The sequence below is a fragment of the Pungitius pungitius genome, chromosome 3, assembly GCF_949316345.1.
Source record: "Pungitius pungitius chromosome 3, fPunPun2.1, whole genome shotgun sequence".
Taxonomy (NCBI): domain Eukaryota; kingdom Metazoa; phylum Chordata; class Actinopteri; order Perciformes; family Gasterosteidae; genus Pungitius; species Pungitius pungitius.
The window spans coordinates 29802775-29822764 of record NC_084902.1 but is presented as its reverse complement, the minus strand read 5'-3'; the positions used below and the strand labels follow the sequence as shown (position 1 = coordinate 29822764).

At 52.4% G+C, this 19990-nt stretch overlaps 1 protein-coding gene and 1 non-coding gene across 2 annotated transcripts; one reads left to right on the top strand and one right to left on the bottom strand.

Moving 5' to 3' along the window:
• Nucleotides 1-3212: 3212 nt before the first annotated feature.
• On the bottom strand, nt 3213-19989 carry LOC119219521 (CLIP-associating protein 1-like). Its single transcript, XM_062561604.1, has 39 exons — nt 19676-19989; nt 19149-19403; nt 17454-17532; nt 17182-17285; nt 16994-17085; nt 16822-16897; nt 16637-16734; nt 16461-16531; nt 13869-14024; nt 13636-13706; nt 13472-13564; nt 13233-13378; nt 13013-13148; nt 12863-12933; nt 12552-12611; nt 12148-12225; nt 11918-12073; nt 11805-11845; nt 11451-11639; nt 11064-11159; nt 10836-10982; nt 9659-9763; nt 9489-9545; nt 9113-9210; nt 8977-9000; nt 8533-8753; nt 8363-8426; nt 7984-8147; nt 7670-7892; nt 7247-7387; nt 6990-7066; nt 6747-6858; nt 6225-6363; nt 6092-6142; nt 5764-5966; nt 5550-5678; nt 5234-5440; nt 5035-5151; nt 3213-4964 (listed from the first exon to the last, which is right to left on the bottom strand). Exons 2-39 carry the CDS (start codon nt 19353-19355, stop codon nt 4881-4883), a joined length of 4383 nt encoding a protein of 1460 aa, XP_062417588.1. The 5' UTR covers nt 19356-19403; nt 19676-19989; the 3' UTR covers nt 3213-4880.
• Nucleotides 17796-17925, top strand: LOC119223610 (U4atac minor spliceosomal RNA). Its single transcript, XR_005120962.2, has one exon. It is a non-coding gene; the product is annotated as a U4atac minor spliceosomal RNA (small nuclear RNA).
• Nucleotide 19990: the final 1 nt, after the last annotated feature.

Here is a 19990-nt window from a genome sequence, read left to right as displayed (position 1 = left end):
GGTGCTGTGTGTGTGTGTGGGGGGGGGGGGCTTCTTTACAGGCTGAGGAAGAGGTGAGAAAACGCAGCGTTGTCCTGCTGCAGTAAGGGGGGGGGCTTTGTGGAAGGACTTCTGGCTTGGCTCTGAGTTCCAACTCCTTTGACCCGCCCCCCCCACCCACACACCCCCCCCCCCCCGCGCATGCAGAGCTCGGCTGTCGCCGGCTAATCACGGCGAGGATGATGGATGGTGTTTATTCTGCCATGATGGAACGCAGCCCCCCCCCCCGATGATAATTGTAATGAAAGGGACAGATCAAGCCGGCCAATTGATTAAATTATCACAGCATAATCTGCATTAATGGAAGAGGGGGGTCTGGGGGGGGGGGGGGGGGGCTTGTTAGAGCCAGAGTCCACCTTGAAAAGTCGCCCGTGTCCTTGCACGTGCCCCCCCGCGGAGAGGATGACACCCGTCACATGACGGAGGAGATGGACATGAAGACGTTTTTATGAATAACTTATCTTTCATTGTTCAGTGACGTTAATCTTCCTTCAAGATGCTGTTTGACTCACAAACATGAATAACTACATTTTATTAAGAGATAAACATCTAAAACACATTTAGGTGATTTATTTAGAAAGGTTTTAGAACATTTGTGACCGTCATGTGTTTACAGGAATGACTTAATACTTCTTCTTCTTATGGATCTTCACGTTGCTCGTTTTAGAGAAACAATAATCGACATTTAATCAACTGGACTTTTCACTCATCGAGCTGCTGAAGAAACGTCAAAAGTTCAAGACCGGGAGGACAGGAAGTCACCGCCAAAATAAGATGACCAGTCATTTTAATTTAGTTGAGACCAATCTTTCTCTGAAGAAGTGAGTTTACAACAGAAGAAGAAGAAGAGAGCGCCCCCTAGGGGACACTTCCTGTCCACCAGGCAGGTAGAAGACTTTGAGACACAGCTGGTGTCTCTCTGAAGCTCTAAAGCTCTCTCTGCTGGAGACCAGAGGAACACCTCAACACACACATGTGTACACACACACACATACACACACACACACACGTGTACACACACACACACACACACAAACACAAACACACACACACACACACACACAGAAGAAGTTATCATAAAATCACAACCAGTGTGTTTAATGATCAGTACCAGTACTACCTCTACTACCAGTACTACCTCTACTACCACCAGTACTACCTCTACTACCACCAGTACTACATCTACCACCAGTACTACCTCTACTACCAGTACTACCACCAGTACTACCTCTACTACCACCAGTACTACCTCTACTACCACCAGTACTACATCTACCACCAGTACTACCTCTACTACCAGTACTACCACCAGTACTACCTATATTACCAGTACTACCTCTACTACCAGTACTACCACCAGTACTACCTCTACTACCACCAGTACTACATCTACCACCAGTACTACCTCTACTACCAGTACTACCACCAGTACTACCTCTACTACCAGTACTACCACCAGTACTACCTCTACTACCAGTACTACCACCAGTACTACCTCTACTACCACCAGTGCTACATCTACCACCAGTACTACCTCTACTACCAGTACTACCTCTACTACCACCAGTACTACATTTACCACAAGTACTACCTCTACTACCAATACTACCTCTACTACCAGTACTACCACCAGTACTACCTCTACTACCAGTACTACCTCTACTACCAGTACTACCACCAGTACTACCTCTACTACCAGTACTACCACCAGTACTACCTCTACTACCAGTACTACCGCTCCTCCTCCTCCTCCTCCTTGCGATGTCCTGATTAATAACCATCATGAATAATCAGGCGGGTGGAGTCAAACTGACGGGTCGAGCTCCGCCCTGGGACGAGGTCGTCTCCATATTGAGCAGCAGGGTCAGGTGAGTCCTCTGACTCCGCCTCCCCGGGTAAACGGGGGAACTGACCCCGGCGCCTCTGCCGGCTGAGCCCGCCCCTTCCCATCATGCACAGGGGCACGCAGCCAGCTCCCAGGAGCCCCCGGCCCGCCGGCCCGCCATCTGCCGTGATTTATAGAAAACGCCCGATGATTTATGGGCCAGTCATCTCACAATGAAGTCGCTCTCTTTCATTTGGGCGACCTCGCGACCTCACCGCCACTCCCGACCAGGTGGGGGAAAGGAGGGGGAGTGAGGGGGGGGGGGTTTAATGAAATTAACTTACAGCAGCGTGTGCATGCCGATGAGGCCTCTGTGACGGCACGCGACCACCGCAGAGAGAGACGCTAACAGAATCAAGCGCCCCGTTAGGGGGGTACAAATCAAACGCCCCGTTAGGGGGTACAAATCAAACGCCCTGACCTTAAAGTCTCATAGTCCCCTTAGTGTCTCCTCATATCGTTGAACATTATTATTTCTTTCTTCTTCATAGTTAATGAAGTTAAACATCTTACTGTTCATGATGGTCTGTCTCTGACTCCAATGGTTCACATCAGCAGAGACACGAGTCACAGGTTCGATTCCCTGCAGCAACACGCCGGATGGATGGAGGCTTGAACTGGAACAAGAGGAGCTGCGCCATCTGGCGGCAGCCGCCTTTAGGTCTTTGATTTAGTTTCATTTTGTTTTAAAACGTTAATAAGTTCAATATAAAAATGTTAAAGACGACTTTCTGACGACACGTCATCAAAGAGCTCGTGTTTCATGAGGCTCGAGCGTCTCGTGACGGATCAGCTGGTACCAATCAGTGCAAACACGTACAGCCGCGTCGCCTCCGCGCAAAGGCCCCTGGGAAATGTAGTCCAAGTGTGAAGCGTCCAACAGGACCCACAGGTGAGGGGAACAGTACTGATATTTTACATTATTAAGATACAACAACGTGTACTTCAAAGTACGTATTCTACTGTCATGATTATTAGTAATTATACAAATATGATGTCTGTGAGAGGTAGTACCATAGAAAGTACCGTATTTACCTCTCAGATGTAGTGAAAAGTACTACCTCTGAGATTTAGAAATAAAATAAAATACCTCCAAATTGTAGCTCAGTAAATGTGTTTTTCATCACTGTCAAAATACCACAACTAAACCAATATGAAAAACAAGGATTTTGATTGAAATGCAGAAGACTTTTGATCGTATTGATCATTATATGCCAATTGGTCAATTAGCTCATTGATCATTAGATATGAATTTTGTTCATTGTGACAAAGGAGAAACAAGAGGATACAAGTCTGACGGTTTATTTCAAGTTGTCTAAGCGTGTAAATATATACATATACAGAGTAGAACATAAATAAAGTGTAGTGTGGGATAAAACTATTAATAGCAACAATAAGGGGGCGGAGCCATGCATATTTACAGCTCATTAGTGAAGCAGCAGAGTGGTTGGTTGCGGTGAGGCACACGTTCAGGAATAAAGGAAAATACATTTCGTTTTAGGTCGAGGTGACTTTGTGTATATTAGTGGTACTTGGTAGTTCAAATGTGTCCAAAAGAGTAAAGGGATCACTTCTACATTCATGTAACAGTCCGGGGGGAAGAAGTAAGGCCTTCAGGAAGCACGGGGACGCTGTGTAGGCTGCGTAGCTTAGCTTAGCATAGCTTAGCATAACTTAGCATAGCTTAGCATAGAGGCTGGAAACGGGGACATTTTTCAAATGTGAATGTTTGTGTTCATGCGGTCCCACGGATGAACTCGGCATTCTGGGTAAATTTAAGAGCTGATCTAAACCATCCGCTTCACATTCCTCTCTGGGGCGCTTGTTCCCGCCCTGGCGCCTGCCGGGCGGGCGGAGCTTAGTAGTGTGTTTAAACAGTGTTGGAACTTTATTGCTAAACGTGGTTTATGTTCACGTGATAATATTCATGGAATCATTCAGATTGTCACATTTAAGTTCACATATTTATCCTCTTCTCTTTCAAACAGTCGTGTATTTATGGTAAAGTTTACTTGAATAAAAATCATGTTATTGTTTTTTCTGTCATTTTAAATATATAAAGATGCAACACTTGACAGTTTCATTTCCATTTATGCAAATCGACTTTGTCAAATTAATTTAAATTAAAAGGTTTTTTTACTACATTTCCCCTTAATAGTTTTAACAGCTGTGTGTTTTGGTCCCATTATAGAAATGACAAAAATATTATTGTTGAAATTACATCACGAGGTGAAAAAGATCATAATAGAAACATAATTAATAATATTGATTCGAATGGTAATAATTATATTAATGTGGACCTTAAAATAAAACTTATATAATAAATAATACAGAGGAAATATTGTTATATGAGTAGAATGGGACTATTCGTCATTAAAATGACAAAACATCTAAAGAGCTAAATTATTCTAAATTTAAATGACTCATGAGGGAGTCGGATGATTCGTGATGAAGGAAATGATTGAATGTGTGAAATCACATGGGTTCTTCAGCTGGTAGAACTCTTCTGATCATTGAAGGACCCGATGGATCCACACAGACAGGAAGTTTGGGGGTTTTGGACTTCAGCGTTGTGCTGTTTCACATCGACGAGGTTCAGGAGGAACAAACATACATTCAATACAATATTCAATACAGGAGGAACCAAAACATCTGACGGGTGTCCTCCTGCATTTAGAAGGAGGAGCTCTGGATGCTACGCTAACGCTAGCTAACCCGGAGGAGTTGCAGCAAGTTTTAAGGCTCGTAAGACAGGAAGAAACAAGATGAAGCACCAGGTCTCCACCTGCAGACTAAGCTCAGGAGGAGCTCTGGAGGAGGAGCTCTGGAGGAGGAGCTCGTAGCATCTCCTCCAGGAATGAGGTGAGCGTTGACAGTGGCGTGGGTGGACGAGGCGCTCTGGAGAAAAGGCCCTGGAGGAGCTCTGCAGGAATGAGGTGACATGGAGGAGGAGGAGCTAGTAGGAGGAGATGTCAGAGGAGCTGCTGCTGTTGCTGGTGGAGGTCTGAGCTCTCTTGATGTAGAGGTTGAGCAGCTTCATCTGCAGGAGGGAAACAGTCACATTCTCCTCCGTGACAACAGAGCCAAGGTCAGGAGGGGGCGGGGCCTACCTTGCTGCCAGTCAGCTGGGCCAGGTAAGGCTTCAGCTCCTCCCCGATCACCGAGTAGACGGCCACCAGGCAGAAGACGCTGGCCTTCCTCACGCTGCTCTCCGTGTTGTCGTAGCCCTGCAACGGCACGGACGCCGTCAGTGCAGCACGCCTCTCTGCGGGGGGTCGGGGGGGGGGGGGGGGGGGGGCGGAGTCTTACCTGCAGCAGCCCCGGGATGATGTCGGACAGCAGCTGATGCAGCGGCTCCCTGGCGGTGCGTTCGATGGCCCTGGTCTGCATCTTGATGGCGGCCAGGTTGACGGGGTAGTCGGCCGTCTGCACGATGGGGCTGAGGACCTTGATGCACTGCTCCGGCTGCACGGACGCCGCCAGCGTGGAGGCCGCCTCCTCCGCCGCACGCACCACCTGCACCGCAAGCAGAGGCCGTGAGAGCCTGAACACGCCGCGTGTGGTCGGGGAGCCTTTGGTATTACACGTCTTTCGCGGCCACGCCCCCTCCGAGCAGAGCCGTCACCTCCTTGTGGGAGTCCTTGTGGGCCTCCAGCGTCTTCATCACCGTCAGCTCGGCGTAGTTCTTGAAGCGCGCCGGCTGGTTCCTCAGGATCTCCTTCAGGACTCGCAGGGCCAGCGCCCGGATGGTGTGCTGCGAGAGAGAGAAGGGGGGGGGGGTTCAGAGAGGGTCCTACCACAAACCCCGGGGGGGGGAGGGGGGGAGGTTCGATCCTCACGTCTTTGTCTCCCAGCGTCTCCAGCAGCAGCAGCAGCATGGTCTTGAAGTGCTCCTCCCACACCACCAGGCTGTCCTCGCGGGCCACCTTCAGCAGCTCCAGCAGCGTCCCCCGGCGCTCCTCGGGGCCCCGCTCCCCCGCCCGGCCCTGGGACACCTCCTTCAGCAGCCCCCCCACCAGCTGCAGCTGCTCGGTGGGGCTGGCTGACGGAGGAGAAGGAGGAGCAAAGGGGATTTAGAGACATCAAGTCCAGCAGAGAAACAGAGAGGAGCAGGAGGAAGAGGAGGAGCAGGAGATGGAGGAGCAGGAGGAGGAGCAGGTTCTCTACCTGGGAAGCCTTTAGGGTTCATCTTGTTCTCTACAGATTCCTGTCGGCTGCCTGCAAACACAAAACATCTCTGTTCAGAGACAGAAGGGACGGACTAAAGCCAACAGAAGACCTGGGGGGGGGGGGGGGTCACCGTCTCGCAGCGGCTCCGCGGCCTCCTGGTCCTTCAGGAGCCCCACGCCGTCCGTGTAGTTGTATGGATTGTAGTCCCGGAGGCGCGGCGCGGCGAAGGAGCGGGGGGGGGGCGTGTTGAGCGCCGGGCGGTCCGGGGACTGTGGAGACACAACAATAGTATCAATAGTAGTAAATTACTACTATTGATACTATTGTTATTATTACTACTAGTAATAATAACAATAGTATCAATAGTAGTAATAATAATAACAATAGTATCAATAGTAGTAATAATAACAATAGTAGTAATAATAACAATAGTATCAATAGTAGTAATAATAACAATAGTAGTAATAATAACAATAGTATCAATAGTAGTAATAATAACAATAGTAGTAATAATAACAATAGTATCAATAGTAGTAATAATAACAATAGTATCAATAGTAGTAATAATAACAATAGTATCAATAGTAGTAATAATAACAATAGTATCAATAGTAGTAATAATAACAATAGTATCAATAGTAGTAATAATAACCGCGGGCTCCTCTTGACTCCGGAAGCTGAAGTTCTGGATGGCCTCGGTGACCCCCCTCAGGGAGGTGTAGGCCGCCTCCGGGTTCAGGTTCTCATTGTCGTACTCCGGCATGCTGCGGGTGGGATGGGGGGGGGGGGGGTTATTGATGAATAAATGATCCACGACTAAAAGACTAAAAGTATAGAAACACTTTACTGTAGACTGAATTAAAGATCTGTATGAAACATGTCAGGTGTAAAGTACCTGGGGGAGCCCCCCCCATGGGAGCGGCTGGTGGAGGTCAGCAGGCTGCCAGGCGCACGCGGAGAGGCTCGAACCGCCTGCACATCAACAGCAGATCTCTCATATGAATATTTAAAAAGGAATCAAACTTATGTGTGTGTGAGCATGTGTGTGTGTGTGTGTGTGTGTGTGTGTGAGAGCGTGTGTTTGTGTGTGTGAGAGCGTGTGTGTGTGTGTGTGTGTGTGTGTGATTGTGTGTGTGTGTGTGCGCGTGTCACCATGTGGGCGCCGGCGCTCCTCAGGTGTTCGTGCAGCAGCTTGGTCGTCCCGTCCTGGAAGGTTTTGGGCAGCGCGCCGAGCAGCATCGTGAACTCAGGGGTGTTCAGCTCGAACAAAGAGATCAGCACCACCTGGGCCGCCTGCACACACACACACACACAGTGAGGGGAGGTCACATGACAGCCCCCCCCAGGAAGAAACCTGAAAGGTTAAAGGTAGATGTGAGTGAGAGAGAAGAACACGTGCAGAAGGTCCAGAAGAAGAAAACACGCCTCCAGTTCTTCTTCTTTAGAATTCATCAGATCATAGGGGGGGGGGGCAGAGAAGCCACAGTGCCTCCCCCGCCCAGTTGTGAAGGGTCTGCAAAATGAAGATGTGGAAAGGGGGGGGCGGACGGGGGGGGGGGGGGGGGGGGTTCCCACCTTGCGCAGGTCGGAGCTCTTGGGCTCGGAGGTCCAGGTGATGACCCGCGACACAGCCAGCCGGGTCTCGCTGGTGTTGAGGAAGTCGGACGGGTCCATCTGGCGGGCCAGCGCCTGGACGTGGCGCAGCAGGGCGACCTTCACCTTGAGGTTGGGCGTCTGCGTCTGGTCCACGATGAAGCGCATCAGGATGTTGAACTGCTGCTCCGAGGAGAACGAGTCCCTGCAGACACATCCAGGGGCCTCAGCGTGACCACCATGATGAGGATGAGGGAGCCCCCCCCCCCCCCACCCACACACACACACACACCCACCTGGTGACGTCCAGGGCCCTCTGCACTTTGGCCTGCACCGAGCCCAGCAGGTCGGCCCCCATCTTCTTCAGCAGCTGGGTGAGCAGCACGAAGAGCCAGTCCTGCAGATCGTCCCTGTGCAGCGTGATGAAGTCCACCAGGGTCTCCAGGAACATGCTGAACACCTGGGGGGGGGGAGGTAGGTAGGCAGCGTGAGGGTGGGGTGTGGGGGGGTCTCAGGTCCAACACACAGAGATCAACAGACTGTGGGGGGGGGCACTTACCCTCTGGGTGGGTTTGGAGTCCACGGCACACATGCAACAGAAGGACACACACTGGAGTTAGTGAGGGCTCTGACCAGCAGCTTGGGGGGGTAACACCTGGGGGGGGGCGTACTCACCTTGCTGTGAGGGTCTGCAAACATCCTGGTGAAGATCTCACAGAGCCTCTTCAGCTCCACGCGGCTGTGAACAAGCACACCGACTTTTAAAAGGGTCCAGTCCCCCCCCATAGAGGGTCTTCTTATGTGTGATAATGTGTAATAATATATGGCCCCCCCGGGGCCCCCACCTCAGCATCCTCTGGCTCCTCAGCAGGTTCTGCAGGCCCAGCAGCCCCTCCTTCCTCTCGGACCAGTTGGCGCTGGCGCAGCGGTTCAGAACCTCGGCGACGTCCAGGTGGAGCGCCGCCGCGCCGCAGGAGCGATCCGAGCAGGCGCTGGAGGCGTCGCTGTTGGCGTCGTCGTCCGAGTACACGCCCGGAGACTCGAAGCGCCGCCTCACGGGCCGCCGCTGGAGGACGGGGGGGGGTTAGGGAATGGACTCTGGATGAAGGCATGCATGCTACGGGGTGGAGGAGCCTACTGCATGCTGCTGCTCCACCTCTGGCCTCATGCTCTCATCTCCTCATGCTCTCATGCCCTTATCTCCTCATGCTCTCATCTCCTCATGCCCTTATCTCCTCATGCTCTCATGCTCTCATCTCCTCGTGCCCTATCTCAACGCGAGTGTGTACCTTACTCCTGGAGTCTCCTAAGAGCTGGAGAGAGAGGACAGAGGAGTTACTGCAGGGCTCCAACTACGCCTCCTTCAGCAGAGCGCGAGACTCTACGTCACCATGGAAACCGCCTCAAAGAAACACGCTTTCCTACCAGAGCGTCGGCCACGGCGGCCTCCACCTCGGTGCCCGTGTCCAGGATCTTCATGGCGTTCACGGCGGCCGAGATGCGAGAGTGATGGGATAGTCGGTCTGAGGGGGGAGGAGGAGGTTTAGATGGTTTACTAATCGTGTCCAATGAATCTACTGTGACCACATGGAGGAGGGGGCGTGTCCGAAGAACTCCGTCCTCTACGTCGGGTTCGGTGTTAAACCTGATTCAAAGGATTCCGCACGTGAGGAAGGAGGTTTGAGGAGAAGAAACCCAACCCAAAGAGAACTTGGTCATGACCCAGCAGAAAGCATGGAGCAGCAGGAGCCCCATGGAGGAGGAGCTCCATGGGGCAGGAGGAGGAGGAGGAGGAGGTCACCTGAGCAGCTCTCTGCAGACGGCAGGGCGCTGGTGGAGCGGGAGTGGCGGCGCGTTGCTGCAGGAGGACGAACAGTCAGAGGAAGCACACAGAGGACAGGCTTTGTGTAGAGGACACTAAGAACAGAGCATGCAGAGATGAAGGGGGGGGGGGGCACCTCCCCTACACACCCAGGGGGGAGAAACCCCGGGCGGGGCTGGTGTCACGGCTGCTCTCGCGACTGGTTTCACGGCTGCAGCCCTGACTCATGCTGGGCCGAGGGATCCGGCTCCGAGCTGGAGGAGCACGCCAGAGACACAGACAGGTAGAGAGACAGGCGGGAGGAGACAGACAGGTAGAGAGACAGGCGGGAGGACACAGACAGGTAGAGAGACAGAAAGGTAGAGAGACAGGCGGGAGGAGACAGACAGGTAGAGAGACAGACAGGTAGAGAGACAGGCGGGAGGACACAGACGGGCAGACAGACAGGTAGAGACACAGACAGGTAGAGAGACAGGCGGGAGGACACAGACGGGTAGAGAGACAGGCGGGAGGAGACAGACAGGTAGAGAGACAGAAAGGTAGAGAGACAGGCGGGAGGACACAGAAAGGTAGAGAGACAGGCGGGAGGAGACAGACAGGTAGAGAGACAGAAAGGTAGAGAGACAGGCGGGAGGACACAGACAGGTAGAGAGACAGAAAGGTAGAGAGACAGGCGGGAGGACACAGACAGGTAGAGAGACAGAAAGGTAGAGAGACAGGCGGGAGGACACAGACAGGTAGAGAGACAGGCGGGAGGAGACAGACAGGTAGAGAGACAGAAAGGTAGAGAGACAGGCGGGAGGAGACAGACAGGTAGAGAGACAGGCGGGAGGAGACAGACGGGCAGACAGACAGGTAGAGACACAGACAGGTAGAGAGACAGGCGGGAGGAGACAGACGGGCAGATGTTAGCTCGCGGCACACTGAAGCTCTGCAGAGTTAGTGGAGCAGCAGTGAGGAACCGGATCAACAGGGTCTTGGTGGACCGGAACAGGAAGCCTTTAGGACCCAGAGGATCCCTCTGAACCAGTCAGAGGCTTTAATCTGTCCCACGGTCCTCAAACACATCACGGGGGACACTCCCGCCAGAGAAGACACCCAGAACTACTACGATTTCTTTTAACCAGACTCTGAATGAGTGAAACTATGACGTCGTGATTCATGTAGTCACGCAACGTTCTTTGTGGCTCATGTCACGACTTAAGGCCCTTCTAGCCTCTTTGCTTCTGGTCACCATGGTTCCCGCAGAGGGGCGGGACCTCTCATGGGTGTGAAGGAGCTTTTGGCTCCACTTCTTCTCCTCCTCCTGCACTAAAGGCGAGTTACCCGAGGAGGATCTGGAGGGGCTCGTCTCTCGGCTGCAGCCGTGGCTGTGGTGACCCCGGGGTCGGCCGGCGGCCGCCATGTTGGGCCTCGTGGCGCGTCCGTAGGCGGAGCCTAAGAGTCGGCCGGGGGAGCCGGACCTGCTGCCGGCTGGAACCCAGAACCAGAACATCGATTAACGCATGAAGAGCTTAAACGAGTTCATAACGGAGAGGAAGAGAAGCCGCTCACGTTGAGACTGGGACGCCACCTTCCCTCGCCCCCCCCCCCGGCTGTCAATCACCGGCGGGCCACTTCCAGAACCCGTTCTTCTGGTTCGGACCCGACCTGCAGAGAAGAAGAAGGTAGGACAGAGAGATGATGAACATGAAGAAGAGAGAAACACCGCTTTGACCTCTCAGGGCTTCCGTAGTTCTTTGCGTGAGCCGAGAGGTGCTACAGCGACGCCACGCGTGGGCGCGGCGGTTGCCCCGGGTTACCGGACCACGAGCGGGTCAGAGGTCGAGGGTCAGTGCTGGTGTGTGTTAACAGTCTTGAGCCCATCAGTGACCTTTAGAGCTCGTCACTCCTTCATCGTAGCGGGAGGAAACGCCGATGGGCTCCTCGCCGCCATCTTACCCAGCGACGCATAAGACCCGGGGGGGAGGGCCGCGGCCGAGCTGAAGGGCGCCTGCAGGGCGGCGGGCGCGGCGGGCATCCCGGAGCGGGCGGAGGCCGCCGCGGCGACGTCCACGTCGCTGCGAGAGCGCTGGAGGGAGGCCGGGGGGGGGGCGGAGGAGGCCGGCGCCCTGGGGGGAGGAGCTCGGGCTGCAAGAAAACAAATACAAAACATAGATACAACACACAGTCAATTAGTTTAATTCAATACAATTTAAATATGTTTAAATAGTCTCTGTTTATTAAATTCTTAAAATCCTAAACTATATTATTTATTACACTTTCCCCTGGAAGGTAGATGGATAAATGACTCACATCGGGTCGAGCCCACGGTGTTCTTCACAGGCATCGGGCGACTGAGGAGACACAGACAGTTAGAGATGTTCCATCAGGAGCTTCAGCCAATCAGAGAGCAGGAGGCGGCTCACTTGAGGCTCTCCTGCGAGGAGGAGGACGAGCGATCGGGGGTCCCGCCCTCTCCGCTCCTCAGGTGAGCCTGCAGAGCCTTCTGATAGGACGACTCCAGGCCCTGGAACAGAAGCTCCGCCTCCTGCCGGAAGTGACCGTGGAAACACCAGAAGCACCTGCGGCGGACAGACAGGTCAGTGAGCCGCGTCCTGTGTGGCGGGACCGATGAGGTCATCAAGGCGAGACTGACCTTCTGGCCACGGAGCGAGCCTCTGCGTCCGCGTCCTGGATCCCTCTCTTTATGGTCTCCATGGCGACGCCCACGTGTCTGCGAAACATGAAGACGAAGAGTGACGCACCGCCAATCGTTTGATAATAAGAAGGTGACCTTTGACCCCGTGGGGGTCAGCAGGCATCTGGACTCTGACACTCGATCTTTACAGGCTTCACTAATCAATACGTTTAAACACTCTCTGATTGATCCGTGGGAACCAGAGAGCTCCCCCTGGTTGGGGGGGGGGGGGGGGATTGGGTTTCTCCCGGGTGGCGACAGGAAGCAGCCGAGCTGAAAAACAAAGAGCCCCCCCCCCCACCGGCATCGCCATGGAGACCTCTGAGACGAGCACTGAGCCGCACTCGTACACTGGTCCTCACCTCTCCAGAGAGCTCGTGTTCCAGTCCTGAAGCAGCAGCTCCAAGAACTCAAAGCAGCGCCTGGAACCCAGAACAAGAACCCAGGTGAGACCAGAACCGGACGAAAACCCACCGGGACCAACAGGAACCCAGCACAGACCCACTGGTTCTGCTCTATGAGGCCTGAGCAGAGGCCTTAAAGAGAAATATTTCAAATAATAATGATATAAAACCTTAAATGAATATATAGCTAAATGTTAAAAGAATTATTGTAATAGTGGAAAAGAATGAATGTGAAATAAACCAAAGGGGATGAACGTGAAGGTTCTGACCTCCTGACCGCCACAGATCTGGAGGCGCAGTGGCTGCTGATGACGGGGACGAGGCGCGGCGAGTGGGTGTGCTGCAGCGAGAGAACACACATGTATACAAATACACACACACACACACACACACACACACACACACAGGACGCCACGTACTCGCAGGATGAGGCGGATGGCCGACACCCCCGAGGTGGCCATCACTTTGGCGCTGTTGGGGACTAGCGTGAGGAGGATGGGCATCAGGGCCTCGGCGGCGTGGTCGAAGCGGCTGCCGAGCACCGCCGACAGGTGGCTGGAGACGGGAGAGGGGACACCGTGAGCCCCCCGCCACCGAGAGACGGGTCACTGGGGGGTTGGGGGGGGGGGGGACACTCACCCCAGGGTGAGGCAGGCCTCCCTCACCACCTGAGAGCGGAGGTCCTTGGCCGACAGTTTGAGCGCCGCCTCCGTGAGACGCAGCTGCTGCAGGAAGCCGTCGAACTCTGCGGCGCCGGCCAGGAGCAGCGAGCGCACCTTCTTCAGCTGGGGGGGGGGGGCAGAGAGGGGGGGCGTCAGACAACCAGACCCTCTATAGAACAAGAGGAGGAGGAGGAGGAGGAGGAGGAGGAGACTTACAGCCGCCACCCTGAGCTCCCAGTCCCTCTTATCGTCAGACAGCACGTCTCGGACCTTCGCCATGGCGTCCTCCACCTCCCTGTTGGAGTAGATCTGCACAAGGAGAGGACGGATGAGACACTGCACGGAGACACCTCGCAGGACGTTGGCGAAGACGTGCAGACCTGCAGAGTGGGGACGTCCTCAAACCCCAGGATGAAGTCCTGCTCGTCCAAGGCTCCCGCCCCGTCCCGCCCTAAAAGACGGAGACATCTCAGTTGTCTCCATTCATCAAAGGAGACGCATGAGGACATAAATGGAAACATACGCAGCTAGAAAGAGACAGTAAAACAATAAACTAGTAAAGTGCCTGATGATGAGCTGATCACTTCTTACTTCATCAATAAAGCTCTCTGACCTGCTGACTTGGCGGCGGAGGAGGAGGAGGAGGAGGAGGAGGCGGGGCCTCGGAGCGACGCCATGCTCGGCGCCTTCCTCCCGGGCAGCGAGGCGGCTTTGGAGGACGAGGAGGAGCGGACGCCGTCTACGGAGTCCTCGTCCTCCAGGTTCCTGTCTGCAGGAGGGGGCGGAGCTTAGTCACATGACCATAAACATGACCAAACCCGAGTGATACAATGAAAAACAAGGATTAATCAAAGGAAAACATGAAGGCAACGACCCACTGGATTAACCATGCACCTCCTCCTCCATCTGCTCCTGAGCCTCCTCCTCATCCCCCTTTTCATACTCCATCTCCTCCACCTCCTCATCTCCTCCTCTAAACTGAGGGACAGCAGCTTACAGGAGCAGATCCTCCTGCAGATCAGTTTCCTCAGCATGCAGACAGACAGGTGGTGGTCCTCCGAGCCCCCCCCCCCCCCCCCCCCCAGGCTGGCAGCACGTGTCTTCTATTCCTGGTCCTCCTCCTCCTCTCCTCTCCGTCCTCGTCCTCCGGCTCACTTCACACGCTGGAGGACCAAGAAGGAGAGGAGGAGGAGCCGAAGGGGGAGGAGCCAGGGAGCTGTCATGAGTCAGGAGGAGGAGGAGGAGGAAGCAGCTCCTCCTTTGTTTGTTCAACACGCAAAATAACAAATAATAAATTGTCATGTTTTCATTTACACTCAACAATCAGATCATTAATCCATAAATGAATCAATCAGAAACTAATCAACAAATTGTTTTAATTGTATTATTAGCAACTGATTCTTTTTAGGATGAAACAGACCTGCAAAACTATCAATGGATTTATTCAGAATAAGTGTAGCAAGGGAATTGATTATATTTATAAAAATGTGAAATATCCGGACTTATTAAATGGCCGAGACCATGAATCCTACATTTCCCATAATGCACCTGCAGAGTTCAGAGTTCACTGTTTGTGAGGCTGCAACCTCACGATGAAGAGGAAGGTGAAGATGAACTGAGCCACCGGGTCACGTGACCTCCTCCTGTCGAGGCCGGGTCACGTGACCTCCTCCTGTCGAGGCCGGGTCACGTGACCTCCTCTTCCAGGCAGCACCTCAGACTCTTCAGGAGCTCCAGCCTGATGGAGCCTGACAGCTGATCTCCCCAAACTAAATTCCCCAAATGAGGGGGAGGAGCCGCTGATGAAGATGCCAGGACGAGTTCAGGTGACCCACAGAGCGCAGGAACTTCTGCTTCTCTCTAAAGGCTATGAGAGAGAGGCTTCAGCAAAGAGTTCAATAAATGTGTAAATAAACCAATGAATTTAGACGAGAGGCTTCTGAGATTCTTCGGTACATTATAAATTATTGTTATGGATAATAAAAATAAATGATTTAAAGAAGGTTTGGTTTATATCCTGGTTCACAAGTTCCATAAATACATACATGTAAATATATAGTTTTAGATATACATGTACATAGTGCTCATTATTCAGGAGCCCCGGGTCCTGGTCTACCAGAGTCCACTGATCCAGACTCAGTGAGTCCCCTGACACGCTATGGGAATTAAAAGTTCCTCGATCGTATGTGACAGAAATATAAACAAGCCAGAAAATGTTTGATATTGAAAAGAAAAGATTTTTAAATGAGACAAAAATAAAATAGTTTTGGTTCCTTCAGGCTTTTATGAATAGTGGTTTGATTCTTCTCTCTGCTGCAGGGCCGCCTTGTTTACTCCTAGAACTAATTTATAACAAATATAAATATATATTATACACACACACACACCTCTGCTGCTCTGTGTGTATAAATATCAATACACTCGTCTCCAGGGGTTACACCACTAAAACAGTTAAATGATGAGTAACTAGTGGCCCAGGACACCAGGAGATAAAGTCTCACCTCGGAGCGCCGCGTGGCCCAGACTCCTCCACCCCTGAGCACCACTTCCTGTGTGGAGGTTATGGTGGAGGACCACTTCCTGTCCTAGGCGAGGACCCTGGGAGACGGCGTTGTGTCTGTGGAGGTTCTACAGGAGGAGCTGGCATACTGCCCCCCCCAACCCCCCCAACCTCCCTCACTACCTGGTCTTGTGACTGTAGTCGACCAATCCTACAAAATAAGAGCCCTGAGCGCTCATATTATTTATTTACCACAGGCTTTGATAAAGAGGGTTAAGGTTAGTCCTTTTAACTTCCTGCAGCCCTTTCACACTAAAAGCTCTCAACATGTGAACCACTGCTTTAAGTTGTTTCCTTCCTACAAACATGACCTCCAAAATAAAGGAGGTGGCATCCGATAGTAAACCTTTCACCAGAGATTCTCTGCAGGAGCACAAAGAGAGCGGCTCATGTTACAGCCGCCCCCCCACCGGCCCCCTCACTGGGACCAGGACATCCGAGATGAACCATGAGCCATCCCGTCCTCATTCATGCAGACATCTGTATATAAATACATTACATTTGTCTTTGTTGTTGTTGTTGTTGTCGTCGTGTGACCTTTGGTGGCACTAACACGCCCTCATAGCAGAGAGGACTCGTGTTGTGCCTGTGGGACAAACAACAACAAAACCATGCTGCCATGGCAACAAGGAGACGGGACCCCACCTGACAACGGGGACAGGACCATGTCGCCTGACCTCTGGACCTCATCGAACCTGCTGAAGATCACGTTCAGCCTGGACGGGAGGGGGGGGGGGGTATGAACATAAGAAACACTCATCAAAATAACTATATAATATCCATATTTCCATATATATATATATATATATATATATATATACCTTGACTGAGGAAGACCCTTCTTTCCTAAATCCATCCTCACTCGCTCTCCTACGTGGCGGTAGATCTCCACCAGGCAGCTCATGGCTGCGTCACGCACCTAAACACAACAACAACAAACACAACGTGTGTGAGAAGCAAATACTTGGTGTGATTTACTGGGGGGGGGGGTCCGGGTGGGTCGTACCTGACTCGTCGGATCTCCCAGGAGGTTACAGATGTGAGGGACGATTTTACTGAGCGTCAGACTCTGGGATCCAAACCTGAGGGAAGAGGACAGTAAACGCGTTGGCGGCGGTCTGCAGGAGGACGGAGAGGCTGACGGTGGGTGTGACGGCGTTACGTTGCTGTGGACTCACGCGTTGAGGGTGGACACGAGGCACAGGCACAGCCCCTCCCTGCTGCGGCTGTTCTTGTGTTTGAAGCCTCCCGTCATTCGCTCCCACACAAACTGCAAACACAGTAAAGCAGCTTCTCCTGTCAGCGTTTGACCCCCCCCCCCCCAGCAGAGAGAGGAGGGGGGGGGGAGGGGGGAGCGGGGCTTCACCTGAGGGTTAGCGGCCTGGTCCATGATCTTCAGCAGCAGCGCCTGGTCCTGCTCTCGGACCTGGTCCTTGGAGTCTCCCAAGCGGTCGATTAGACTCGGCAGAACTGAGGTCATATTTACAATTAAACTAAATTACACCCATTCTTTTTTGTCTTTTATTCCTTTTATCCTGTTCTAACACAGACTCTCTTTTTTTAAAGGAAAATACTAATAATATCCTGCGTTAACACATTTTATTTTATTGGTATCCTGTGTTTTTATTTCGTTCTTACCTGTGCCCACCTGCGTCCTGAATCTCTCCTGCAGCCTGCTGAACAGAGCCGACAGGATGTCCATCCCCAACAGCACCACCTGCCGGCCACACACGCACACGCACGCACACCCGGAAGAGTGACGGGCGGGCCGCAAAGCATTGTGGGTGAGCCGCCGGAACACAAGTTTTCATAAAGACAGAACCAATACAGTCCCAATAAAGGCGTGTTGTGCGGTGGAACGCAACGTGGAGACGAGTTCATCCGCGTGAAGGAGCCGCGGCGCGAAGGAGGACATCTGCACCGCGAGTGAGGACGCGGGGGCCACGTTACACTCCTCCGCCCCCCGCCAGCGGGACGCTATCTTTCCTTGTCATGGGGTGGCTTGGGAGACTCAATGAACGCGTAGTGAGAGCCTCCCTGCTAACACCAGACCAACACAATGCGCGTCACCTGAGCGTCACGCTCGGGCTATGACGCAATTTTTGGAAACTCTCAGTAAATCAGAGAGAAAGCAAGATGTTGTAAAATGATTAAAAGTGATGGGCGCGCACTGGTGGGTGACTGGAGGCATTACGTGATGGTTCATTGAGGTCTAATGACAGCTGGTGTTAAACACCCCCCTGATGGTCATGTAGCGCTATTGCATGCGGATTGAAACGGCTTTATAAAATTAATTTGTGAGTATACTGTATTTTGTGATATTTACTTTGGACCCAGGAGTGTGGAATGTACATCAAAATATTCATTTGTCGTGTATTTAGTCGCACTTAATGTCGGAGGAGGAAGGAAGGAAACTGGGCTGATGGTGCTGGTAAATGAGTCCCAGGAGCCTCGTCCCCATTACGGCACCGCTGGGACCAGTAGTGTCACAGCGTGTGTGTGTGTGTGTGTGTGTGTGTGTGTGTGTGTGTGTGTGTGTGTGTGTGTGTGTGAAGTCAGTGTGTAGCTTCAATGAGCTCCACACAAAACTCCAAAATCTGGCATTTCAGTGCTGCCTGTGATTCAAACGTGTCCTTTTAAAATCTGTTCTAGCTCAGATTTCACCTCTGAAGTCAGGATTGATCTTCTGAGGAGGATCATGGTTTATGATGAGAAGCTCCACAGGAGGCGTCCACAGTGAAACATTACATGAGGTTCACCATGTGCCAGTAGTTATAATAATGATACATATTAACCTCTGATGAGGCTATGTGACACATTTCAGAGTACTACCAATACTACTACTAGTAGCGTAGTACTAGTGTGGGAACACTGCATTAAACTGCAGCATGGACATGCAAATCATGTGCCATGGCAACGGGAGGAGTGGTGCAGCCTCAAGTGATCCCAGAGGAGGACGTGGGTGAGTAAATGAAGCGCTCCCTGAGGAGAGTTTGTTCTCCACACCTGCAGGAATTCGCCAGAGGAGGAGGAGCATTCTGGACCCAAACAATAACAAACACATCTGGATTCTCACAGTTAACACTTAAAGTCGACTTCATTCAGAATTCTTTGCTACAACTCTTCTTCTCAGGTGCTTAATGTCTTCTTCCACACCGTGTCCCTCAGGTCTGTGAATTAATCTGCATTCCGACACACCGCAATTTAGTAATAATAGGTCTGAGTCTAAATACATCTTTATACATGCATTATGTTTCCCTGGTTTGAAGGTGTGGTCGGGTTCTCCTACTCTGACGTCAGAACTAAGCAGCTGACATCAAGGTTCTTCCTCACCTTGAAGTTGCTGGAGTTGACCCAGGAGCTGGCCACCGCGTCCACCATCCGGTCCAGCAGGCTCTGGTCCTGCTCCATGTGGGGGGTCCTCACCTGGTCCAGTATGAGCTGTGTGATCTCCTGGCCCACCTGGAGCCTCCTCCCCAGGTCCTTCTGCAGCAGCTGCTCCAGCAGATGCTCCATGCTCACCTCCACCTGCTCCTCCATCAGAGGCTCCTTATCCTCCACCCTCACAGGTGGATGTGCTGCATTCCCCTGCAGCACAAGCAGGGCAGCGTTAGGCCCTCAGCGGTCCCACTGGTGGAGAGTATTTAGCATGCATGTATCTTCAACGAGTGCAGCAGAGTTAAGCTGTGACGTAACTACGCAGCCGAACGTTAAACGTCAAAACCCGTTTGTTTAGCGCTTAGCTTCCGCGGCTAGCAGGCTAGCTTGTTCACAACAAGCGTTTAAATCCACAGTGCAGCGGAGCCGGTGTTAGCTAAGATAAGCTAGCGAGTTAGCACCGTTTCTCTGCCGGTACTCACCCGCTATTCACGGGTTGATTCATCACTTATTGATCCGGTGACCGGTTAGAGGTTCGCTGACCGGATGGGCTGAGTCGATCCCCGGGAAAAAAAGAAAAGTCCAAAGTAGCGATTCTGCCTCCGGTTTCAAACTCCCGTTACTACCGTCATAAGTGGTAATTCCCCCCCTGCTGGGTCCGGGACGCCCTCCCGGGAGAAACGACGCCTCAGGCGGCTCCTCGCGAGTCATTCATTGGGATTAAAACACGATCTACCATCGTTATTTGAAAAAGTCGGTCGCGGCGTGTCCCACGTCGGACTCCGTAGAGCCCGCAG